The 26,866-nt window shown below is 36.2% G+C and overlaps 4 protein-coding genes across 4 annotated transcripts; all 4 read right to left on the reverse strand.

The window, feature by feature from the left end:
* Nucleotides 1–1,772: 1,772 nt before the first annotated feature.
* Nucleotides 1,773–7,659, reverse strand: LOC143921564 (uncharacterized). The gene is made up of 6 exons (XM_077444915.1): nt 7,450–7,659; nt 4,403–6,466; nt 3,901–4,003; nt 3,050–3,153; nt 2,828–2,937; nt 1,773–1,791 (listed from the first exon to the last, which is right to left on the reverse strand). The coding sequence occupies exons 1-6, from the start codon at nt 7,570–7,572 to the stop codon at nt 1,773–1,775; spliced, it is 2,523 nt and encodes an 840-aa protein (XP_077301041.1). The 5' UTR covers nt 7,573–7,659.
* A 1,275-nt stretch (nt 7,660–8,934) lies between these two features.
* On the reverse strand, nt 8,935–14,392 carry LOC143921506 (uncharacterized). Its single transcript, XM_077444835.1, has 2 exons — nt 11,238–14,392; nt 8,935–9,439 (listed from the first exon to the last, which is right to left on the reverse strand). Exon 1 carries the CDS (start codon nt 11,944–11,946, stop codon nt 11,578–11,580), a length of 369 nt encoding a protein of 122 aa, XP_077300961.1. The 5' UTR covers nt 11,947–14,392; the 3' UTR covers nt 8,935–9,439; nt 11,238–11,577.
* Nucleotides 12,740–19,725, reverse strand: LOC143921464 (uncharacterized). Its single transcript, XM_077444790.1, has 2 exons — nt 19,513–19,725; nt 12,740–16,391 (listed from the first exon to the last, which is right to left on the reverse strand). The coding sequence occupies exons 1-2, from the start codon at nt 19,633–19,635 to the stop codon at nt 15,036–15,038; spliced, it is 1,479 nt and encodes a 492-aa protein (XP_077300916.1). The 5' UTR covers nt 19,636–19,725; the 3' UTR covers nt 12,740–15,035.
* Nucleotides 19,726–22,590: 2,865 nt separating this feature from the next.
* On the reverse strand, nt 22,591–26,649 carry LOC143921450 (uncharacterized). Its single transcript, XM_077444766.1, has 2 exons — nt 26,450–26,649; nt 22,591–25,242 (listed from the first exon to the last, which is right to left on the reverse strand). The coding sequence occupies exons 1-2, from the start codon at nt 26,570–26,572 to the stop codon at nt 23,362–23,364; spliced, it is 2,004 nt and encodes a 667-aa protein (XP_077300892.1). The 5' UTR covers nt 26,573–26,649; the 3' UTR covers nt 22,591–23,361.
* Nucleotides 26,650–26,866: the final 217 nt, after the last annotated feature.

A 26,866-nucleotide genomic window follows, 5' to 3' on the forward strand; every position in this document is an offset into this window, starting at 1 on the left:
AGAGTAGATCAAAATTCCACACATACATACATCACATTCAATTATAATAATAATGATGAGCGCAAACTACCAGACGATTGGTTTAGAATAATATCCGATAGTTTACGCTGACTACAATGGAAAATGTCGCATTCAAGCTCAGCAGCAATACACAAAGTCTCAAATCTTCCAGCAACAACGGGCATGACGTATTACCACATAGTAGCTGGAGAACAAAACGAATTAAGGTCTGTTCATACCTAGTCGGCACGAACCGACTTCAGCAGGTATCCAGCCGTACGAAAAGTATTCTTTGGTACATATTGTATGGGTCTGTTCATGTTATCCGTCACGTAGGGCTTACAGCAGTAGCCGGCATTTTCTATTTATACCTTTACAGCGGCATCCGTTAACGCAAGCATCGTAACGTGAATGCCACGGCAGCGAAGAAGCGTATAGCACCATATAGATCTAACACGTGCGAGCGAGATCGCATGTAAAGGTTACGATGCTCTGCGTTAACGTATCGTATCCGTCTTTTTGGCCATCACCAAAGATATACATGTGCATTACGTGCCATGAGTCAGCCGCTTTTCCTTTTTGGTCCAATTACCGATAATTGATAGTTTACTGTTACTGTTCAGTCTTTCGACATGGTTTTGGCACTAGAGGAAGTGTAGAACGCGAGAAGGAGTGTTGACCGGATGAAAACACTGATTGTGTTTGTAAGAGGATCGTTTATTTATGTTCAGTTGTTACAATAGTAATTGTATGTACGGATATGCTAGTTGCTCAGCTTCGGAAAAGTGAGCTGTCTGAACTCCAGAGGTTCACTCTGGCGTCTGGAGCTGGTGCGTTGGTTTATATACATTGAAGCTCAGTGTGTGCCGTGTGCATATGTCTTTGTCTTCAGGACACGTGCTGCATCTGTATGGTGACATCAGCGTTGCATTTCGTTCGTTTTACGATCGAGCGATAAACTCTCTTTCTTCTGGAATAGTCAAATGGGACGTTGCCCTCGAGTAGCGAAGATAATTCTAGGCGAGATTAGTTCTGCATGTTTGTACAGGAGCGATGATTATGCCATCGTAAGACCTGTGTATTGTTGTGAAATATATGGGATCACTGGTTTTGATTTGGAATAACGCAAGTTGTGCTATATTCCTACAGAAGTTCAACGGTTGAGCGACCTGCATATGTCGTGCAAAACATTACATTGTTCATGTTCAGGTACTGGAAATTAAGCTATGAGCTCAAAAAAAGGTTTCCGACTTAATTCGAAACATAACCTTAACAAGTTACAAACATACAAGTTTACTTATCTGTATTTTCCATGTATCTGTATCTTACATTTGGGCAAAAGTTACGAAATATTCGAACTGTGTCATAATCAGAAATGATGAACTTGCGTTGATAAGAGTTAGAAACCAAATACACTTATTCTGTACATTAAACGGTTCAAATAATTACTTCACGACGATTTTATATAATTTTTTCACGACGATTTTATAGGGCTTACATTTTTACTGTCTTGTATTTATTGTATGCGGGAAACGGAGATTACAGTCATTAGCGAATTGTTGCTTAACAGCGGGAGACTGTAATCGCCTTTTTTTTTACCCATGCTTTCCAACTGTGATTTCCGTGGACATTAATAATATTATAAATTTTGAGTTTTTTTTTAACCAGCCTTTATTATACAACAAAATTTTTATAATGAGAAAAAAATCTAAAAATATTCCCATCGCCTCTATGCTATAAATTATTACAAAATTTAAAATAAAATATATTTTTTAGACTAGGATGATCAACCTGTTTATACAAAAAAAAATGTAAAGCGAAAAAACATCTAAAAATATTCCCATCATCTTTGATATATTATTGGAAAATTTTAAATATTTAGAATATTCATGAAATACCATATGTACATATATGAATAAGGTTAATTTCAGAATCCCAGTTCGATACCCTAGACGCGTTGCACTCTTTTCACTTGATCCTTTCAATACTAATTCCCAAAAATATTTTTATCTGCAGCGCGTTTATCGTATGTTTAACGGAGAGCTGAATGAGGTTGATCTGTTTGGTATTTCCCTACATCAATTCAGGTCTAACATCAAGAGAATCTTGACCGATTGATTCATTTTTTCTTCTATTCTATTTTTCCAATATTTCCATTATTTTTATACTTTAGTTTAGTTATGTAATGTGCTATTTAATCATATTATAGCTTTCATTCCTTTCCATTTCATTTGTTTATTTTGTATTTACCTTTTTCATTTGTTTTTTATATTTGTAAATTTCAATTTCTTCTTATATTCTATCTTATAACCTTTTCCAATTATTTTAATACTATAGTTTAATTATGCAATGTACTACATATTTTGTCATGCCTTTATTCTTTACTTTTTAATTTGTTTTCCTTATATTTATCTTTTTCATTTTTGTAAAAATCTATTATTGGACTCGGGTGTTACATATATTATTTATTTACTTTTTGTGTTTTTTATACCTATCTCTGTACATCCTGTCTGTTGATTTTTCAATTAATAAAATAAATAAAATAAATAAATGATAGTTATATACATATAGCATATAAATGAAAATATAAACTAATATAGTAGAACGACGACTATCCAGATGGAATGAGACAAATATAGACATTATAAAAATATCTTACTATCGGGAGCTTGGACTGTATAATTCATGTATTAGTGTATTATAATTCATGAATAATCAGTGGCGTGCCCTGACTTTTGAATCAAGGGAACAGGAAAAATAGAAAAAAAAATATTTATAATTACAAGTATGTAGGTATAAAATTATATTATCTATTATGAAATTTAACAATGAATTTGTTTCATTTGTATACGAGAGCAATCCTTCTAACGCCTTTTTGTACACATTTTTGAACTGCCATATCATAGAAATTTCTTCGATTTTCGTGTAATTTTTTTTCTATTGATATCATTGAAAGCAACTAAAGTTTGCTTTCACCCTGAGCATCGCGAATTGACGTTTTTATGCGCTTTAAAGATGAAATAGTGCGTTCAACTGTTGACGTACTTACTGAAATAGTCAAAATCAAAGTAGAAAGTTTATATATTTCAGAATATGCTTCATCGGCCAGTTCTGTTTCTTTTAAGAATTTAACAATTTCTTTGACTGTTTTGCCTGAAAAATCTGACAGACTGTACACGGCCATCAATTCATTTCGCAATTTCGACAAATCAAAAAAATTTTGATACTTTGATTTCAGCGATGAAAACAGTTCGTCAGGAAACGAAGCTTTGAATTTAGAATTTTTTGTTCAATATAAGTAATCTAAAACTAAGTAAATCATTAAATATTACTTCCATTTGCCCTATTATTCTTTTCAACTGTTTCCAGTTTTCCCGGTTGAAGAAGGCCACGGACATTCCACGTTCCCACTCTGTATGGTTTTCTCTGTTGTTTGAGGGGTCGAAAGATGAGAGTTAACTGCCACTTCCGGTTGATGGATGCTAGCCAAATTTTAAATATTAGAAGGACCGAAAAATAATCAAAAGATTTTTTTTTCTAGTGAAAAAGATTTATTTATTAAAATACTTAAATACTAATCAACAAAATATATCATTTTCTATTGCCTGTGTAAAGGTTTTTGTGAAAAAGTTCTTTGAATTTTCATTGAAAAATTTCAAATAAATATATAATAGTACACATAAATTTAAAATATGTATGTATATGTACTATACTAGCTGTATTACTCGGCTTCGCTCAGTATTTGTAATATAAACCGCTTAAACGTGACTAATCTTATAGTAAATATTTTATTAAATTTATTTTCATATGAATTTATTTGAACTCATTTGTTTTTTTTATTAAATAGACTTTTACGAACAAACAAACATATATAAGTCTCTTTCGATATTATATGAATACCAGAATCCGGCGGCCCCACAGCGCCTACGCCCCCCAGCGCGAAGGCACCTTCGCCATCAGCGTCATCGGCCCCCGGAGCCTGCGCCCGCGAGGACTTCGAATCCTTTGAATAGAATTATTTGTTTGATGACATCCTGGATTTACGACCTAATGAACGAAGGTTCCATACATACAAAGTCTCTTTCCAAATTATATATTAGATTTATTTATGTGATATATATATCATATTTCTTATAATTATATATATATATATATATATATATATATATATATATATATATATATATATATATATATATATATATATATATATATATATATATATATATATATATATATATATATATATTATATATATATAATCATATTTCCATTATTAAATTTATAATAACTCTTAAGCGTAGTACGTCAATAATTTCCTTTTCAAAATCATTTTTATTGCCATCTTTCACTTTGCCGTATTTGACTATGCTATCGTTAAATGTGCCGTTTATGGGTTTACCGACACGGACTGTGCCGTATTCGAGTTTGCGTCGCCGAGTTTACTGGTACCCGGTTTTTCCCCAGTATGAGTTCTTTTGTGTATCTTGATGCTGGATTTTTGAGCAAAGGATTTGAAACAAATGTCACAATAATATGGTTTCAACCCAGTATGAGTTCTTTTGTGTATTGTGAGGCGGAATTTTTGAGCAAACGATTTTAAGCAAATGTCACATTTATGTTGTTTCATCCCAGTGTGAGTTTTAATGTGTTCAGCGAGATATTCTTTTTGAGTGTATGATTTAAGACAAATGTCACATTGATATGGTTTTTCCCCAGTATGAATTCTTTTGTGTAGCATGAGGCGGAAATTTTGAGCAAATGATTTTAAACAGACGTCACATTTATATGGTTTCAATCCGGTATGAGTTCTAATGTGATTAACGAGAAAATCTTTTTTTACGAATGATTTTAAACAATTGTCACATTGATACGGTTTTTCCCCAGTATGAGTTCTTTTGTGTATCGTGAGGCGGGAATTTTGAGCGAACGATTTTGAACAAATATCACATTTGTATGGTTTTATTCCAGTATGAACTGTTATGTGTATTAAAAGGGAACATTTTTCAGAGAATGATTTTGAACAAATGTCACATGAGTATGGTTTTTCCACAGCATGAGTTTTTTTATGTTTTAGAAGGCTGGATTTTTGAGTAAACGATTTTAGACAAATGTCACATTTATTTGATTTTACCCCAGTGTGAATTAATTTGTGTTCTACAAAGTGGGATTTTCGAACGAATGATTTTAAACAAATGTCACAATGGTACAGTTTTTCCCCAGTATGAGATCTCATATGTATTGTAAAGTTAGATTTGTCAGAAAATGATTTTGAACAGATATCACATTTGTGTGGTTTTATTCCAGTATGGTATATTTCGTGCTTTACAAAATCACTTTTTCGAAGATAAGACTTTGAGCAAATATCACATTTGTATGGTTTCAACCCAGAATGAATTTTAATATGTTTGAGGAGATAAGCGTTTTTTAAGAATGATTTTAAGCAAATGTCACATTTGTACGGTTTTAATTTAGTATGGGTTTCTTTGTGTATTTCAAGTTGGGATTTAAAAGAGAACGATTTCAAGCATACATCACATTCGTATGGTTTTTCCCCAGTATGAGTTATTTTGTGTATCGTGAGTTTGGATTTTTGAGCAAAAGATTTTAAGCAAATGCCACATTTATATGGTTTTTCCACAGTATGAGTTATTTTGTGTCCAGAGAGATAATCTTTTTGAGCAAATGATTTAAAACAAATGTCACACTGATATGGTTTTTCCTCAGTATGAATTCTTTTGTGTCCAGTGAGATAATTTTTTTGAGCGAATGATTTAAAACAAATATCACATTTGTATGGTTTTTCCCCAGTATGAATTCTTGTATGTATAGTAAGTATTGATTTTTGAGAAAACGATTTTGAACAAATGTCACATTTGTATGGTTTAATTCCAGTATGATTTGATATGTGTATTACGAGGGCATATTTTGTAGAGAATGATTTTGAACAAATGTCACATAGGAATGGAGTTTCCCCAGTATGAATTCTTGTATGTATCGTAAGCTTTGATTTTCGAGAAAACGATTTTGAACAAATGTTACATTTGTATGGTTTTTCCCCAGTATGAATTCTTGTATGTATCGTAAGTCTTGATTTTCGAGAAAACGATTTGAAACAAATATCACATTTGAATGGTTTTAATCCAGTATGAACATTAGTGTGTCTAATAAAATTATTTCTTTGAGCGAAAGTTTTAAAACAAATATCACATTTATATAACTTTTCTTTCATCTGATCCTTAACAGGGATGTTGTTAACATTTCGTGGCGTATTAACATCAGACTCATTTTCCCATATTAAATCGTCCAATAGAACTTCTTCTGTTTTGATATCCACACGCTTATTTAGCTTACGTTTCGAAATTTCATCATTTCGAAGACAAACTTTTCTGAAACTGATGAGCAATTCCAGATTGTTGTTACAAAAACGACATATCGTATCTGGCAGTTTATCGTCTTTCTTGACCTGCAAATGCAAAAGGTTTACATTAGAATTAATTTGGATGATAATAGGTTAAGTTGAGCATTTTTATCAAATTCCAAGCCGGGTTATTTAAATAAACCGAAAAACCCTGGTTGAAATAAAGACGGGAACCACAGTTAAAACTTTTCTAGACACACTTTAAATATATAATCCATAACGATGTGTAATAAATTATTCCATTGAGATATTTAAAAACTTATTTCATTTCAGTATGTATGTAAGTTGTTCCTTTGATCCATTATATTTTGAATCGAAGAATTGATCGATTTTATTTTATTTTCAAAAATTATGTACATACATACATACATTTAATTTGGATTGCTAGTTTAAGTGTATTATTAAATAAAAAATATTTTTACTTTACATGGAGTATTCAAAGTAAGTGATGCGGTGCACAAAAAATAAAAAAAATTAAAAGAGTACAAAAACTTGATAAATGTATGATTAAAATAAAACACACTGAGAGCGAATTTACGCGTGAAAATAGTGAAGAAAGTGCCATTGAATTGTTGCAACTGATGAAAAATCCGAAAATCGAAACGTTATTGACAAAGAAATCGAGGCTTAAAACATTGAAGAAATACCGAATGTTTTCGAATTTATAAACAGTACCAAAATTGATCTTGGTAATTACCTACATCGAAATATTTCAGATGGAACTAAAAAATAATCATAAGTTTCGGGCCTTTTAGACCTAAAGGGCCATTTCCTAGAGACCCAAACATAAAAATAGGTTTTGCAAAATGTATTATTATTCTAAATGAAAATATGGACCAACTCCACGTTTGTGGCTTTGCTATTCTAATATTATGGATTCCGTTTATTGTGAACCATGTTGGCTTTTTCCAAATGTTCGTTTTATGACAGTTACGGTAAAAATTCAAGAGGTCGTTAACATGCATTTGCTTGGCTTTCTATTAAACATATTAATCAGATTCACGAGTAAGGTGTAAAGGGTAAACGACCTGCAGCTGACAGCAGGACGAAATGCGTTCCGCCAAATGTGGCTGAGGATTTCCATGGATGGAGACGAAAGTCTCGTCTGGACCAGAAGACAAGCAAAGTCTGCACTGCATTGGAAACTCCATTGAGGCAATTGCGCGAAAAGATAAGTGACAAAATATCAAATGTCAAATTGGCGTCCGTTGCAATTCACCCTTCGTGAGATTTGCTCTAAAGAACACACATTTTACAGCTATAGCTCAAAAGGGCCAACACAAGTCGTCATGGTTCGATGATTATTCCGCACAAAGTGATCTATGAACCACATATGGTCAAGAAAAAATCTAATATATAATTTCGAAAGAGACTTTGTAAGTACATAAGTATTGTTGATTCGTAAAACCGTGACGTCATCGAAGAATTGAATATTTAAATAAATAAATATACATATATATATATATATATATATATATATATATATATATATATATATATATATATATATATATATATAGCCATCGGTCTAAATAATGCTTAGAAAAGTTGGTCCTATACATCTCTCCCAAGTTATATATTATCATCATTTTCCTTATTTCGACTACCCATCTTCCCTGTGGTCTTCCTTTTACCCTTTTGCATTCTCTTGTGTACCATTCTAGAATTTCTTTTGTCCATTCTTCTAGTCACGTAGCCTGCCCATTGCCATTTCAATATCGCCACTCTATCCACAATCCTTGTCATACTTCTCACTCACGTATTCCATTTCCTGTCTTTCCTCGTTATGCCAAGCATACCACGTTTGACTTGTTTGAGTGCATTGGACTTTGTGTAGCAACGCGGCGTTCCATGTCTAAGTTTCACATCCATACGTCTTCACTGGCAAAACACATTGATCGAAGATCTTTTTCTTCATACAAAGTGGCATTTTTTATTTAAAAACCGCATTCATTCCATAAAATGCATTCATAAAATAAACTTCAATTTAATATTTTTCTTATGGGTCAGTAATAGGGTCATCACGACACTCGTAATCAAACTGCCTATTTTTTGATCTTACGCGATGCTTATTTAAAATGTGGAAACTGATATCACCGCAAATTTCAGAGGTCAATTCTGTTGCATCGATGATTGCATGTTTAAATAAAAAATCATCGGAACGTGATTTTTCGAAATATTCTTAGTATTTTTCTACAATTGAATTACCGAGTTCAATTCTGTCCCTATACCTTGCATTAATTTACTGAAAATATTTATCCGATTCAACTTTTCGTACCAAATTATGGTTCGGTGATTATTTCCCACTATAATCTGTATAACGAAACATCTGGCAGCCGAAAAGTTCATCGTACGAACGAGAACTCGAGTGGCAAATACTCTGTATTCGCAATTTTCATGACAAAAATTGTCTTTTGGGCGATCGCAATGTGCGTAGTAATCCAATTACTTAAATTACAACAGATCATGAAAATTCAAACTGTTCCATGCATTAACTACATTAAAACAACGCGCTGGATAGATTTTTTTATTTTGGAAAATCACTTTATTTATCATTATACATATATACAATTTAACATTATTTCTACATAAAGATTTTTATTTATCTTATCCTAATTTACGTAGATTATATCTATATTCTAATTACTACAAGGTGTTGGTGAATTTCTTAAAATTATGTTATTTGATATTAAATAAGAAGCTTGGAGCTTCTTTTTAAATTTATTTACAATAAATAAATAAATAAACTTAATCTAACAAATATTTTACTTAACAACACCAGACCTGCATACAATTTGTATGGTCTCTCGGGTCTATAACTTATGTGTTACCTGTTTTGTTGTATTACAAATTGTTTATGTGGATAATATAAGCAATAGCATCCCTGTGTATATAACAATAGACAGTAAATGGTTCTGGGGGACGTTCGGCAGTTTCCATAGATATAGAATAACATAGATACGGCTTCTAAGCTTGTCTCCCTTTTAAAGAGTACACACACAAAAAAAAGAGTGCACTCTCTCAATAGCTAGCTGGCCTCCACACAAGAAGGTCGATGGACATCATTGAAATATCGGCGCGATGTACATACATATGGATATGAATACAGATAAATGCCACGACGTCTGTGTAGTTTCAATACCTATTTAGTGCTTGTAGTACAATTTGAGTCCCCTTGAGTAGAGTGGAGTATCTTTAATGGCTGCTGTTACAAGGGTGGGAAAGCGATGGAGACGCAATTTCATATGGGTCAAAGCTGTTATTACATAATAATAGTATACATATGTAGGCGGGGTAGGTAAGTGTTGACCGTATCCCAGCCTAACGAAACACTGTTGTGCTAGTTTTATAAAGTTTTATTGTTTGCCTATGGTTGTACAAAGGTATTATATTTGTGGGCAAAAGTATGTCGTTCAGCGGTCTCTGGATATGGTAGAGTGTCGCTGGCTCGGCATTCAGCTATGTTCAGAAGGTCTCTGGATGCGGCAGTGTGTTGCTGGCTCGGTGTTCGGCTATGTTCGGAAGGTCTCTGGATACGGCAGTGTGTTGCTGGCTCGTCCGGCTGGTTGATCTTCCAAGTCCGCGTAGTGTAGTGGTGGCTGTTCAGGAGCTGTATGTCGACTGGTCTGCTGTTGTGTGTCGACGCTTACTGCTGTGGGTCGACTGGCGTTGTTTGGGTTGTACCTCCTTTTATAGTGTTTCTGGAATCACCTGATCGATGGTGGTGGTTTGTTGATGCGTAAGCGAGGAATTTGCTTTTGTCGAGGGGTAGAATTTTCTGGAATGATTGGCGCCGTTCCGCTCGATGTAGTTTAATGGTGGCGGCGTGTTTCGACCGTTTTGGTTCCACTCGACTGGTAGGGGCGTTCCGCTTGAGTTCAATATAATGGCTGCAGGTGTGCGTCGTCTGGGTTTCGTTCCGCTTGTTTACGTGTGTGAGTTCTGCAAGGAATGTGGTTTGTTGTTGCGGAATATTCTCGAATGTTTCGATGACGATGACGATGACGAGATTCCTACATGGCTCTCCGGTGAGTGTTAGCGATGTGTGTAATTTTGTGGGAATCTTGATGTGTTGGAGTCTGTTGACTCGATGGCGTCGTTGTTTGTCCGGTTGTGCTGGAGAAAGTTGTCTCGACAGCGGGTCTTGTGTTGCATGCCGGTCCAAGTCTTGTTCTCTACCAGGTTGCTTATTTTGGGCGAGCTGCGTTGGTAGTGAAGGTTTGTGATGGCTTGGATGGTGCTGTTGTGCAGGCTGCTGTGTTCTGCGTGGAGTCATTCGCGTGACTGTTTTGCTGGTTGTGCTGGAGTTAGTGGTCTCGGCAGCGGGTCTTGCGTGAAGAACGTTGGTTGACGAAGTGCGTTGAGTGCTGGTCTTCGTTGGTTGTGCTGGAGTTGGTTGTCTCGACAGCGGATCTCGTGTTGCGTACCAGTCCGAGTTGTTCTTTTCTACCATGTTGCTTATTCTGTCTAGGCTACGTTGATAGTCAAGGTTGGTGGTCTGGACGGTGTTGTTGTGCAGGCGTTTTGCTGGTTGTGCTGGAGTTAGTTGTCTATGACGATGACGAGATTCCTACACATATGTATATAAAAGTGAGTAATATTCTTTTCTAAATCACCGTTTTGCGTTCCGTACTTTTTTTTTCATTACTTGCCCTGCAAGTTAAACTCCCCACGCCCAATTTGTATGTAATGCCTAATACCAGTAATATACTGCCTATATCTATGGCAGTATATTACTGGTCAACCATCTCGTTCTCCGACGAAAGGGTCTCTTAGACTGTATTCGTTAGGGGGGGGGGGGGGGTGGCGGCTTCACGTTGAGGGCTTGAAGGGTCAAATTCTTTGTCCTTTAAAGCGGGCTTTACATTATGGGGGATGAACGAATGAGACGACTGGCATGTTAATGCACGTGTTTATTATATGACAGCTAAAGGCAGAGTGAGTAGTGGCTCTCCGAATCCAGCCGAGTTGGTCCCCACTCGCAGGAAGGCAACCAAACTCGACCATGTCGTATAAGCGAGCCGCCACATCACTCCCCCCCCAGCATCAGCGATATCAAAATTACAAAGAAACAAATTTTACAATAGAAAAAAAATTATTGTTACACAAAGAGAAAAAAATTATTGAGTGGGGAGAAAAAAAATTGTTGACGTGGGTCATCCGCTGTGTAGGTGTACCGCCCTGAATGGTCGGTAGATTCGAGGGCGGTGACGTCGCGAGCAGGACGGTGGCTGGTCCGATGGTCGCGCCGATGCGATGCTGCGGCGGCGCCGCTCTTCCGAGGCTGATGTCGGTTGGTGGGGCGGCGGGGGCGGCAGGGGCATCGATGTGGTTGATGATACTCCGAGCTGGACTGTGAGTCGTTGTGGCTCGTGGAGGTGTTGTAGCGCTGCCGCCCGTCTCGGCGTGACGACGCTCGTGGGGACGGACGGGGCCTTGATGATGATGATGATGATGGTGCTGAGGTGGTGTGTGATGAATCTTGTGGTGCTGGATGACCGTTCTATGTGTACTGGATCGCGCATGACTCCACATCCAGCTGTCAAGATCGTCGTCTCATTCGCTCCCCCATTTTTTTAAGCACCTGTCATCGACGTTGTGGCTGGACTCATGTCGGTAGGTAGGTAGGTAGGTAGCCGTGTCTGCTCGTTTATTGTCACCCGCGGGCCGCAACGTGCTGTGTCGATGGCGATGGCGGCGCGGCGGGTAGCTTTCCCGCCTGGCTCGGCGAGGCAGGAATGAGCGGCGGCATGCTGAATTAATCGAGGCTGCGTGGCTCGATGTCGGGGGTCACCAGTTATGGGGGATGAACGAATGAGACGACTGGCATGTTAATGCACGTGTTTATTATATGACAGCTAAAGGCAGAGTGAGTAGTGGCTCTCCGAACCCAGCCGAGTTGGTCCCCAGTCGCAGGAAGGCAACCAAACTCGACCATGTCGTATAAGCGAGCCGCCACAACATCTATGGCAGTTGCATATTTATTTATTTGTACAGGTAAAAACCTATTTAACCTTCCAGCGGGCGCGCTGTCGTAAAATTTACGACAAATGCGCTTTATCGCGTCTCCTGCTATTACCACTTGGTGATAATGATCGAGCTTCGAGCTATTCGAAGGTCAGTGTTTCCCGAAACTGCAGGCGAATCGGTTGTGCTTAGAAGTTTTTGTGAGTCATCGATATTATCCTATTCTATTTTTCCAATATTTTTATACTTTAGTTTAGTTATGTAATGTGCTATTTAATCATATTATAGCTTTCATTCTTTTCCTTTTCATTTATTTATTTTGTATTTACCTTTTTCATTTGTTTTATATTTGTAAATTTCAATTTCTTCTTATATTCTATTTTATAACCTTTTCCAAATATTTTAATACTATAGTTTAATTATGCAATGTTCTACATATTTTGTCATGCCTTTATTCTTTACTTTTTAATTTGTTTTCCTTATATTTATCTTTTTCATTTTTGTAAAAATCTATTATTGGACTCGGATGTTACATATATTATTTATTTACTATTTGTTTTTTTATACATATCTATGTACATCCTGTCTGTTGATTTTTCAATTAATAAAATAAAATAAAATATTTGGGAATTTCCGTTGAGCCTTCCATTGAGTCCTTTACATGCAAGAAGCATTCTGCAGTTGAGATGGTTTTTAATAATTGTAAGGATGAAAATATTAATTCTGACTAATAGGTAATATTGATTCTGATAAATAATTCTGACTAATGATCGAATACGTCGATAAAATATTTTGTTTTGAAATGTTAGCATATTTAGAGTGTTGTTTTGGTTTTTTGTTTAGAAAGTAAAATATATATTTTTTAAAGTATTGTCATTTATCATTTTTCATAACCTTACAACATTTCATTAACATTTACATAAATAAAACACCATTTACATGGAGAAAACTTGATGACGTAAAATTTACGACAAGCGCCCGCTCAAAGGAAATAACTCCGCGCGCCCGCTGAAAGGTTAAGTAAATTACATAATACAAAACATATAATATAAAATTAACAATAAAAGAAAATCAGAAAAGATAGTAACAAACTCGCAGTTTGAAAATGATCGGAAGAGTGTGGAAAAGAACTCAAATTTCGTCAGACGACAAAATCCAAAGTGAAGTAAGAAGAGGCTAGTAAAAATTAAGGAAACACAATATTCTGAATGGATCCTATAAACTGACATATAGGAGTATTTAAAAGTATGTTAGTTTTCGCTATGATTGGCGAAAACAGAACACGTTGGATATAACCAAGGGTAGTATCCATACATTTTATAATAGACACAATTTTTTGTGAACTTTTTCTAATTAATTAACATGCAATTTTTTATTAGGTGATCAAATTATGCAGTTAAACTCCAAAATGGCCCTGACAAAAGAATTGTAGAGGCAAATCATAGACAAGAAATAAGATTGTCTGATTACAAATGCTAATGATTGGCATTGGTCACAAAGTACACCAAGATCACGAATCATATACATACACTCGATTCAGAACAATCTCCTCCATTGAATATTGGAAACTTGAGAAGTTTCGGGATCTAGTGAAAGTGATATAGTTGTAAGTAGCATAGTTGGAGCAATAAATATTCTGAGCAATGATTCTTTAAATGATTTCTAAACAGGTCATGTAACTGTATCGTCATTACTCCTTGTATCACATTGAGCATATTGAACAAAAAGGTACTCCGCTATAAAGAAAACGAGCCTATTCACGATATACCAGCTAGAGTAAATACTTGTCCTATCTGCAAGGATATAAAATAATCTGATTCCCTATTCCCTATTATAGAAATGCCATTTTTAAGTTATGCGAAGCTGTTTACGGGAAATATTGTCGGCAACGAGGATCAGCCCCGTTCATAGGCATAGTTCAACCCCCCCCATCACCGGTCTCCAAGAGTTAAGTATCCGCCGAGTTTCACTAAAATCTCGACCTCGGAACATCTGGCACCTAAAATTTCCATCCATCGAGATGTCAGATGTTCCGTATTCGCGATTTTCGTGGCAACAATGAAATAATCCGGTTACCGTCGTTCCTTCCAGGCCCAGACCCTCCGTTCGCCAGAGACATTTCAATTTTTTCTTGGGAGGGGCAAAATTTTGCTAGTCTGTGTGTTCTATAAAACCATTTTTTTGAAAGAAGCCTGTGATCTACATGATTAAAATTGTTACAATTTCTGATGCGATGCGGTGCAAACGAACCACGGATTAACGACACGTGTACCATATGCGTGCGCACTGCTCGCACTTACACTAAGCGAAATCTACCCGAAGTCCCGACATACCTACCCTGTATACGTTCTGTGTTTCTGAAACTTTAGTTCCGAATTTTTCCTTATTAAATTATTAAAAACTCGCCAGAAAGATACAACTCAATTTTAATAATTACCATTTTAATAATTGCATCTGGGCACATCGAAAGGTTACTCGTCATTTGATGTGCAATTTTTCATTCGTGAAGCCGAGAATTGCGTTTAAAGCAGCCATCCAGTTAATCTGTGGTTCAATCTGTCTGGCGCTTTTCGATCGTTTGCACCAAACCCTTTTTGATGTTATGATATTGCCGTCACGGACTTTGGACTCTTTGAGTTTGCGTCGGCTAGTTTATGTGTACCGGTTTCTCCCCAGTATGAGTTCTTTTGTGTATCGTGAGTTTGGATTTTTGGACGAACGATTTTAAACAAACGTCACAATTATATGGTTTGTCCCCAGTATGAGTTCTTTTGTGTATGGTGAGGCGGGATTTTTGAGCAAACGATTTTAGACAAATGTCACAATTATATGGTTTTTCCCCAGTGTGAGTTCTTTGGTGTATCGTGAGGCAGGATTTTTGGGCAAACGATTTTAAGCAAATGTCACAAGTATATGGTTTCATGCCAGTATGAGTTTTGATGTGTTCAACGATACAACCCTTTTCAATGAATGATTTTAAACAAACGTCACATTGATATGGTTTTTCGCCCGTATGAGATCTTTTATGTATCGTGAGGTGGTAATTTTGAGCAAATGATTTTAAACAAAAGTCACACTTATATGGTTTCATCCCAGTATGAGTTCTTATATGTTCAACGAGACAACCCTTTTCGACGAATGATTTTGAACAAATGTCGCATCCATATGGTTTATCGCCAGTATGAATTCTCTTATGTCTCGTAAGGCTGGATTTTTGAGTAAACAATTTTAAACAGATGTCACATTTGTATGGTTTAATTCCAGTATGATTTGTTACGTGTATTTCAAGGGCAGAGTTTTCAGAGAATGATTTTGAACAAAAGTTACACGGGTATTGTTTTACCACAGCGTGAGTTTTTTTATGTTTTATAAGGCTGGATTTTTGAGTAAACGATTTTAAACAAATGTCACACTTATTTGATTTTACCCCAGTGTGAATTAGTTTGTGTTCTACAAAGTGGGATTTTCGAGTGAATGCTTTTAAACAAATGTCACATTGGTAAGGTTTTTCACCAGTATGAGATCTTGTATGTATTGCCAAGTTAGATTTGTCAAAAAATGATTTGAAACAGATATCACATTTGTGTGGTTTTTTTCCAGTATGGTATCTTTCGTGCTTTACAAAATCACTTTTTCGAAGAAACGACTTTAAGCAAATGTCACATTTGTATGGTTTTAATCCAGCGTGCGTTGTTTTGTGTAATACAAGGTCGGATTTTTGATCAAATGATTTAAAACAAACATCACATCTATATAACTTTTCCTTCATCTGATCCTTAGCAGGGATGTTGTCAACGTTTGGTGGTGTATTAGCACCAGGCTCATTTTCCCATATTAAATCTTCCAACAGAACTTCTTCTGGTTTGATATATACTTGTCTGTTTAGCTTCAGTTTCGAAATTTCATTATTTCGAAGACAAACTTTTCGAAAACTGATAAGCAATTCCAGATTGTTGTTGCAAGAACGGCATATCGTATCTGGCAATTTGTCGTCTTCCTTGATCTGCAAGTGCAAAAAGGTTTATATTATAATGAATTCGGATGGCAATAGGAAAGGTTAAACATTCTTATCAAATTCCAAACCGGGTTATTATTAACCTAATTGATCAAATAAACCGAAAAAGACGGGAACCGCAGTTAAAACTTTTCCAGATACACTTTAAATATAAAACCCACAACCATGTACAATAAATTATTCCATTGCAAGATTAAAAAATTTACTTCATTTCAGTACGTAAGTTGTTCCTTTGCTCGATTATATTTTATATCAAATAATCGATCGATTCTATTCTATTTTATTTTCACAAATTATGTACATATATTAAATGTAGGATTCTTTTTGAATTGCAAGTTCTTCTTCTTCACGTGTCATGACCTCCCAGAACGTCGGCAACTAGATTTCCCATTCGTACTTTATCAAAGGCTGCTCGGATGCTGAGGCCATTGAATTGCAAGGCCTGAGGAACTCCAAGTTGAATAATGAAATAACTAGGCAAATTACTGATAGTTCCGACGAAGCAAATGATATTATTGAGAAAAGCATCGAAGAAGAAAGTGGCATCGAATTTGTTGCAACTGATGAAAGATCCGAAACACGAAAATCGAAATGATATTGACGAAGAAATCGAGGTTCGAAACATTGAAGAAAAATCTAATATTGTAGAATTTATAAACATCAAAATATTTCAGATGGAACTAAAAATAATTAGAAGTTTTGGGCCTCATAGACCTAAAGTACATATACCGATGACTTGAAGATTTTTAGGGCGATCAGTTGTCATTCCGACTGTGTGGGATTGCAGGATGACTTAGAATTACTATCTGAATGGTCTTTAAATAATAATCTACCATTCAGCTTGACTAAATGCCATGTTATTTCCTTCTCAATGTCTCTTTCCCCTATTGAGTTCGCTTATAGCCTTCGGAACTATCAGTTAACGCGAACTGACTCAACTGTTGATCTTGGTATACTGTTTAGGAGTGACTTCAAATTTTCGACTCATATTTTAGATATGTGCTGTAGGGCTACCAAAATGCTTGGATTTGTTTTACGCAATTCTCACTACTTCCAAGATCCGAGTATAATGGTGTTACTTTATTGTTCGCTTGTCCGGAGCATAATGGAGTTTGGATCTGTAATTTGGAGTCCCACTGAAATTAAATCTCTTGATAGAAAGAGTTCAAAAAAATTTTCTTAGATGCCTTTATATAAAGAAATATAAATATTACCCTTATTTATTTCCCACTGCCTTTTTACAAGGTATGCTAGGCTTTGACTCACTATCTTTGAGAAGAATTATTGCCATTTCCAAATATTTCTTTGGAGTGTTTAAGGGAAGAATTGACAACCCTTCGATTTTATTGGAATTTAAATTTTCGGCGCTGAAGTGTGGTAGAGTCTTGCGTAATCATTTACTTTTCCAACCTATTCCTGCGAAAACGTCTGCTTTCAATAACTCGTCTCTTGTAAAGGCTATCCAGTTCCTTAATGTGATTGATGAGCATTTTGACCTGTTCAATTGTCATGTTACCTTACAACTGTGAACAACGTTAAAATTTTAATCGTCCGTTATTCGAGTCAAATCATATTTGACACATATACAGGTGTTTGTGTCACAAAACATAAATAATCAATAGTGCGCTTTAAGTAACAGTTAAAAATTCAGTAATTTTCAATAAAATTATGTCTTTAAATCAGTCGTTGAATAAAGCAACGAAATTTTCACTGGAAAATTTCATTTGTTTGAAAATTTCCAGTGAAAATTTTTAACATTCAAATAATCAAACAGTGCGTGTATTGTGAAATTGTGAATACTAAGTAAATTCAGTGAAGTGAAGTGTATATATGTATGTGTTCAAGCGATCTTCAGCAAACAGCCCAGAAATTATCAGAAGATGTATAGTAAATGATGCAGATTCACTTGACCCGCATCTCCACCTAATCGTGAGAAGGTAACTCCAGAAACAAATCCCTGTCAATGGGCAGTAGCATTGACAAGTTAAAGAAATTCAAAAGAACTACTGCGATGCAGAAGGTAAGGGAGAAACCACTGCACTAAACAAACACTCCCCTACTGCAGGTCATCAGCTGCAGTAGTACAGCTCGTAATATACATAGCTCGGCACACTTTCTGACACTCGCAGGCAGCAGTTGAATGACGACTTCACTGGCCGCGACACTGAGATGAGGAAAACAACGGAAAACTACCTCATTATCTTTTCCCGGGATGAGTAGATATCCCTGGTAGTGAGCAGCAGCACTTACCAGTACTGGGCTAAGGTTGTAGATTATTGAAATCGAAAAAGCTTAGAACCAGACATACACAGGCGGAGTTGTGACAACGGTACGGCTGTGTAACTGCGATGTGGAAGGCAACGGAAAACCACCACATTAAATGTTCCAAGTAAATATCATGATTGACAAAAATAAAGCCTCGGCCCTCAGTCCCTGGCAGGCCTTTGATGGTCAGAGGGTGCTAAGAATCTCCGGGTCAATCATGAAATTAGCAACATGGAACGTCCGAACAATATACGAAGCAGGGCAACCATGGATAGAGAGAAGATATATATCATGATATCCAACCTCCTACGAGGAGAGGAATAAAAAAGAAGAAGAAGAATTGTCATGTTGATGAGCTGGTGAGTTTCTTGAGATTCAATACGAGACTATTTGAATGAGATGAATGATTGGAATTTTTATTGCTTTTTCTTTGTTATTTTCTTTCTATTTTTTTTTTTTTTTGTAAGACTGGTGTGACTCTTTGGGGCAACCTGTCAGGTCACACTGGTCATTTTATTGTTATTATTGTTTTAAAATAATAAATTAAAAATAAATAGATGAAGGGTCATTTCCTAGAGACCCAAACAACACAAAAAAGGTTTTTGCAAAATGTATTAATAATCTAAATGAAAATATGGACCGACTCCACGTTTGTGGCTTTGCTATTCTAATATTATGGATTCCGTTTATTGTGAACCATGTTGGCTTTTTCCAAACAACAGTAAATGATGTCCGTTTTATGCCAGTTCCGGTAAAAATTCAAGAGGTCGTTAACATGCATTTGCTTGGCTTTATCTTAAGCATATTAATCAGATTCACGAGTAAAGTGTAAAGGGTGAACGACCTGCAGCTGACAGCAGGACGAAATGCTTTCGGCCAAATGTGGCTGAGGATTTCCATGGATGGAGACGAAAGCCTCGGCTGGACCAGAAGACAAGCAAAGTCTGCACTGCATTGGAAACTCCATTGAGGCAATTGCGCGAAAAGATCAGTGACAAACTATCTATGTAATATCACATTGGCGTTCGTTGCGATTCACCTCAGTGATATTTGGTTTAAAGAACACACATTTTACAGCTATAGCTGAATACGGCTAACACAAGTTGTCGTGGTTCCGTGATTATTCCGCACAAAGTGATCTCGAACATTTTACTAGAATCTCGATCACTACAAATCTGGCACCTGAAAATTCCATCCATCAAAAGCTACGCATACGAATTATCGGTTCGGTGATTACTGGTCACAAATTACTAAAATCTCTATAACGGAACATTTGGCAGCCGAAAAGTCCATCATACTAACGATAACTATCATAGTAACGAGAACTTGAGTGCCAAATATTGTGTATTCGCGATTTTCATGGCAAAAATTGTCTTTGTGACTACCCCAATGTGACGAATAGTCCAATTACCCGAATTATCATACCAACGAGAACTCGAATGCCAGATATTCCATATTCGCGATTTGCGAAATAATCCGTCTACCGTCGTTCACCGGCAACTCACTCATAGCTGTTGCGTCAGAAACGACATTTCAACTTTTTCTTTGGGGGGAGCAAAATTTAGATAGATGTGTTGTTTTCTATAAAAAAAAATTATTGGAAGGAGCTTGTAGGAATGATCTGACACTGACCTGACCTTCATGCCTGTGGTAACTTCCAAAAGTATGAAAAGTCACCCGGAGACAAAGGATAGCCGCGATCTAAAGGTCTGACCGCACTATGCGTCAAACGAACGATCCGACACTTCACAACAGTGTGCGACAATATTAGGTAAACCGCACTACGCAGGAAATGATGTCAATCATTCGTTCGTTACCTCGAAGCAAGATGGATGAAACGGACACTATTATAGTATCTCTGATGAAGAAGGAGGGTAATTGTCGCAAGGCAACCCCCACTCAACGACACTAACGTCACGTCGCAAACGACACCTTGCGACAAAGTTGGTCGAAAAGTCAACTTTGACGCAAGGTGTCGTTCTACGTCATGCGACTGTCGCGCAGTGCGTTATGTCTCATACAATTTCATACAAACAATATTTGGTCGCGTACTGTTGTGAAGTGTCGGATCGTTCGGTTGTCGCATAGTTCGGTCAGACCTTAAGTGATGTCATCCTGCTTCTGAAAGCAGGATGACATCACTCAATCAGTTATAATTTAGAGCAGCACTCAGATGCCAGTTCTGCTAGCACTTCCGCTGAAGTGGGCAATTAGCCCATTCCTCCGCGAATATACTATACTTGCAGTAGCGTCGCACTGAGTGACACCAAATTGTTCAAATTTAAAAACGCTAATTCGAGATATTCGATGTATGACGGCCCTCGAGCGGTTACACGCCTCTTTGAAATTTCTGTATATTTTTTAATATGAAGTATCGTTTCTTTTCATTACATATTGTAGCGTAGGCAAAGAGGAGCCCATGGAGACCCCCGAATTGACTTAGCGGTCGGTAACGGCATTCAGTCACTTCCCGCTAGGGTTCTCAGAACTGAGAGCGCGAAAGCGTGGGACTGCGTGCCTAAACATTGAAGTAAACGGGCGTTGAAGATGCAGTGAGCGACCTGACATTTATAAGCAGGTACTTGGGCCATATCAAGTCATTCTGGACGGAGCACTAGCTGTGCGTGGATATCCTTAATCACCCAATAAATGTTGTGAAACGACTTTGGCCTTTCATTTGGATTAAAAAATAAATTGAGATTAAACTGTTTAGTACGCGGGACAGATGTATTGACCGTGCCCCGGTCTAAGAAAACACCGTTTGTGTTTGTAAGAGGATCATTTATTTTTGTTCAATTGTTACAATGGTTATTGTATGTACGAAGAGGTTGAGCTTCGGAGAAGTGATCTGGTTGAACTCCAGAGGTTCACTCTGGCGTCTGGAGCTGCTGCGTCGCTTTATATACGTTCTGGGTTGGAGCGTGCCGTGTGCATATGCTTTGTCTTCGTTTCCAGGACACGTGTTGACCTATTTTCGAGGCGCGTGCTCGGTGCACGTGTGGTTTATAGCTATGGGGTCAGCGCCAGGACATCGTTCGTTTTGTGCCACGCGTTAATGGCTTTTCAGACACGTGTTAGGGTATCCTGATGACATCACTGCTGGGTTTCGTTCGTTTTACGATCGAGCGATGAACTCTTTCTTCTAGAATGGTTGAAGGGGTCGTTGCCCTTGAGTTATGCATGTTTGTACAGGATCGATGATGAGATCACTGGTTTTGATTCGTAATAGCACAAGTCGTGTTATATTCCTACAACTGGTTTATCTAATTTATATTTCATTTATCAATCTGTTATTTTATTTATTTTTGACATATATACCAGGAAGGCCTTACAGGTAACCCCAATGCGCCTTCCTGGCCAATTACAAACATTGCAGCATTTTTTTTGTTATACAAGTCGCTGAATTACGAGACACTGAAAAAACTTGCAAATTAACGAGAAATCTATAAATTTCTACATCAATTTTACTGTACATTAATCAATCTCAAATAGTGGTGACATAGTAGGTAGGAAGTATATTTAGCCAATTTTACCGGGAACCGTTTCAACAATGAAAACAGAGAAAATTGGCAAACTCTGATAGCAAACGATCGACCTGGAGTCACAAATATCCAGGTCTGACCAGCAGCACTACAGATATACTCAGAAAAATTCTTTTCAATCGAGGTCAGCTCATGGGAACGAACCCGGCGCCTCTCGACGCTAAGCAGAAGCTTAACGACGGAGCTATGCTGCTGGCTAATAATACGTAATAAGATCATGTGTTAATTCGTCACATGTTTTATTGAATTTTCGATTAATGTTACTGTAAAAAATAACGTTTTTATACGTACGAATAATTCCATGAGCGTTGTTTCATTGAGCATTTTATTTCAGAACCCTTAAAATAATATCAATCGGATATAAAAAAATTCTATTTTTTGGGTGGTCATCAACTTTATTCAAATTATTACCAGTACAGTTATTGATTATGAAATGGTACATCAAGTACTTATTTGTAACGTAACATCTGTAAAAAAAAAACATATATTCAAAGTTGAGTATTTTTTTACAACTCTACAGCTCTGGTGTAACCGTTTGCCCGCGGCCGTCTTCTATAGAAGCTTTGGGCGACAAGTCTGAAGCGCAGCTTTCTTCCATAGAAGTTCTGAACTTTGCATGGGATTTTGAGCCTTATATGCGCCTATTTCAACTGTTTTAAGGTTCAAAATTGGTTGAATATATTACTGAGAGTTGAATGCCATCTATTCAATTTGCTTAAAATGAATATATACCAGTCAAAATTAGATTTTTGTGGAACCATACTGAAACCTCGTTTATGTGACGTCACGTCTTCATACAATTATGAAGAATGATTATTTGACAATTAATCCAAAACTACGAGATATATTATGTATTTTATTGTTTAAAATAATACTTTATGTGTCAATTAACATATCTGGTTACTTGAGTAAATATTAAAATCTGTATTTAAGGTCGAACAACTCGATTGCCAAATTCGCGAAAAAGGTGCCGCGTACAGGGCTTGTTCGCTATATATATTGCCGCGGGCAAAGGTTTAAAAAACCATATTTCCATTAGTAAATTTATAATAATTCTAAACGAAACATTTCAATAATATTCTTTTCAAAATCATATTCGGTGCTATCTTTCACTTTGCCGTATTTGAATATACCATCGCTGAGTTTGCCGTTTATGGGTTTACCGTCGTGGACGTTAGCGTCTTCGAGTTTGCATCAACGAGTTCAAGCGTACCCGGTTTTTCCCCAGTATGAGATCTTTTGTGCATCTTAATGCTGGATTTTTGAGCAAAGGTTTTAAAACAAATGTCACAACTATATGGTTTCAACCCAGTATGAGTTCTTTTGTGTATTATGAGGCGGAATTTTTGAGCAAACGATTTTAAACAAATGTCGCATTTATATCGTTTCATCCCAGTGTGAGTTTGAATGTGTTCAGTGAGATATTCTTTTTGAGTGTATGACTTAAGACAAATGTCACATTGATATGGTTTTTCCCCAGTGTGAGTTCTTTTGTGTAGCTTGAGGCGGAAATTTTGAGCAAATGATTTTGAACAAATTTCACATTTATATGGTTTCATCCCGGTATGCGTTTTAATGTGTTCAACGAGATAAGATTTGTTAACGAATGATTTTGAACAATAGTCACATTGATATGGTTTTTCCCCAGTGTGAATTCTTTTGTGTATCGTGAGGCGGGAATTTTGAGCAAATGATTTTGAACAAATGTCACATTTAAATGGTCTCATCCCAGTATGGGTTTTAATGTGTGTAAGGAGATAATCTTTTTTAACGAATGATTTTGAACACATGTCACATGGGTATGGTTTTTCCCCAGTATGAAATCTCATATGTATTGTAAAGTTGTATTGGTGGAAAAATGATTTTGAACAGATATTACATTTGTACGGTTTATCCACAGCGTGAGTTTTTTTATGTTTTGTAAGGCTGGATTTTTGAGTAAACGATTTTAAACAAATATCACATTTATTTGATTTTATCCCAGTGTGAATTAATTTGTGTTGGACAAAGTGGCATTTTTGAGCGAATGACTTGGAACAAATGACACATTGGTACCCGGTATGATACCTCATGTGTATTGTTAAGTTAGATTTGTCAGAAAATGATTCTGAACAGATCTTACATTGGTACCCGGTATGATACTTCATATGTATTGTTAAGTTAGATTTGTCAGAAAACGATTCTGAACAGATCTTACATTGGTACCCGGTATGATACTTCATATGTATTGTTAAATTAGATTTGTCAGAAAATGATTCTAAACAGATGGCACATTTGTGTGTTTTTTTCTCAGTATGAGATCTTTCGTGATTTATAAAAGCACTTTGTCGAACAAATGACCTTAAGCAAATGTCACAGTTGTATGGTTTTAATCCAGTATGCGTTGTTTTGTGTAATACAAGGTTAGATACTTGATCAAATGATTTTAAACAAATGTTACATTTGTATGTTTTGGGTTTAGTATGATTTGTTATGCGTTTTACAGGGGCAGATTTTTCAGAGAATGATTGTGAAGAAATGTCACATGGGTAAGGTTTATTCACAGCATGGTATTTTTTATGTTTTATAAGGTTGGACTTTTGGGCAAACGATTTTAAGCAAGTGTCACACGAGTATGGTTTTTCCACAGCATGAGTTATTTTATGTGTTATAAGGTTGTAGTTTAAAGCAAACGATTTTAAACAAATGTCACATTTGTATGGTTTTGATCCGGTATGAATATTATTGTGTCTAATAAGACTCTTTCTTTGAGCGAAAGTTTTGAAACAAATATCACATTTATACAACTTTTCCTTCGTCTGATCTTTAGCAGGGACGTTGTTAACGTTTGGTGGCGTATTAACATCGGACTCATTTTCCCATATTAAATCTTCCAGTATAACTTCTTCTGGCTTGATATTAAGACGCTTGTTTAGCTTCAGTTTCGAAATTTCATCATTTCGAACGCAAACTTTTCGAAAACTGATGAGTAATTCCAGATTGTTGTTACAAGAACGGCATATCGTATCTGGCAATTCGTCGTCTTCCTTGATCTGCGAATGCAAAAAGGTTTATATTAGAATGAATTCGGATGGCAATAGGAAAGGTTAAACCTTTCCTATCAAATTCCAAACCGGGTTATGATAAAGACGGGAACCACATTTAAAACTTTTCTAGACATACTTTTAATATAAATGATGTACAATAAATTATTACTTTGCAAGATTTAACCGTTTGCCCGCGGCCGTCTTCTATAGAAGCTTTGGGCGACAAGTCTGTAGCGCGGTTGTCTTCCATAGAATTTCTGAACTTTGCACGGGATTTTGAGCCTTATATGCGCCTATTTCAACTGTTTTAAGGTTCAAAATTGGTTGAATATATTACTGAGAGTTGAATGTCATCTATTCAATTTGCTTAAAATGAATATATACCAGTCAAAATTAGTTTTTTGTGAAACCATACTGAAACCTCGTTTATGTGACGTCATGTCTGTTGAACAATGGCGACGATACGTCTCAATTGTATGAAGAATGATTATGTGACAATTAAGCCAAAACTACGAGATATATTATGTATTTTATTGTTTAAAATAATACTTTAAGTGTTAATTAACATATCTGGTTACTTGAGTAAATATTAAAATCTGTATTTAAGGTCGAAAACTCGATTGCCAAATTCGCGAAAAAGGTGCCGCGTACAGGGCTTGTTCGCTATAGTTAAACATTTATTTCATTTTAGTATGTATGTAAGTATGTAAGTTGTTTCTTTTATCGAAGAATTGATCGATTATATTTTATTTTTAAAAATTATGTACATATGTATGTATATTAAATTTGGAATCTTTTTGAATTGCTAGTTTGCGTGTTTTATTAAAGAAAAATATTTTTACTTTACATGGAGCATTCAAAGAAAATGATTAAGTGCCCAAAAAAGAAAAAAAAACTCGATTAATGTGACTAACCGCGTGAAAATAATGAAATAATTGGGCAAAATACTCATAGTTCCAGCGAAGCAAATGTTATTGAGTAAATCATCGAAGGAGAAAGTGCCATTGAATTGTTATTGACAAAGAAATCGAGGCTCAATACATTGAAGAAATATCGAATGTCGTCGAATTCATAAAGACTGCCAAAATTGATCTTGGTAATTATCTACATTAAATTATTTCAAATGGAACTAAAAAAGTAGTCGATACATTTGTTTGGTTCTACCTTAAACATATTGATCAGATTTATGAGTAAAATTTAAAGGGTAAACGACCTGCAGCTGACAGCAGGACGAAATGCGTTCCGCCAAATGTGGCTGAGGATTTCCATGGATGGAGACGAAAGCCTCGGCTGGACCCGAAGACAAGCAAAGTCTGCACTGCATTGGAAACTCCATTCAGTCAATTGCGCGAAAAGATGAGTGACAAAATATCAAATGTCAAATCGGCGTCCGTGAGATTTGGTCTAAAGAACACACACTTTACATGTCATGTTTCGGTGATTATTCCGCACAAAGTGATCTCGAACACTTAAAATATCGATCACGGCACATCTGGTACCCGAAAATCGAGAGCTATATATATATATATATATATATATGGGTCTACCTCACGGGACCGAAAGTGAAATGGTCGAAAAAGCAAATATCGGAAGTGAAAGATCGAAAACCGAAAGATCTTACGTCGAAAGA

The sequence above is a fragment of the Arctopsyche grandis genome, chromosome 13 (genome assembly GCF_051622035.1).
Source record: "Arctopsyche grandis isolate Sample6627 chromosome 13, ASM5162203v2, whole genome shotgun sequence".
NCBI classification, from domain to species: Eukaryota; Metazoa; Arthropoda; class Insecta; order Trichoptera; family Hydropsychidae; genus Arctopsyche; species Arctopsyche grandis.

Coding starts and splice junctions, on each gene's coding strand:
- LOC143921564 (XM_077444915.1), bottom strand. CDS start 7,572: ATGGAGTTTCCAATGCAGTGCAGACTTTGCTTGTCTTCTGGTCCAGAC. Junction 6,467..7,449: donor CGTCCTGCTGTCAGCTGCAG/GTCGTTTACCCT, acceptor TTGCATTTGCAG/GTCAAGAAAGACGATAAACT. Junction 4,004..4,402: donor ATACGGCACAGTCCGTGTCG/GTAAACCCATAA, acceptor TTCTATTCAAAG/GATTCGAAGTCCTCGCGGGC.
- LOC143921506 (XM_077444835.1), bottom strand. CDS start 11,946: ATGCGCGATCCAGTACACATAGAACGGTCATCCAGCACCACAAGATTC.
- LOC143921464 (XM_077444790.1), bottom strand. CDS start 19,635: ATGGAGTTTCCAATGCAGTGCAGACTTTGCTTGTCTTCTGGTCCAGCC. Junction 16,392..19,512: donor CGTCCTGCTGTCAGCTGCAG/GTCGTTCACCCT, acceptor TTGCACTTGCAG/ATCAAGGAAGACGACAAATT.
- LOC143921450 (XM_077444766.1), bottom strand. CDS start 26,572: ATGGAGTTTCCAATGCAGTGCAGACTTTGCTTGTCTTCGGGTCCAGCC. Junction 25,243..26,449: donor CGTCCTGCTGTCAGCTGCAG/GTCGTTTACCCT, acceptor TTGCATTCGCAG/ATCAAGGAAGACGACGAATT.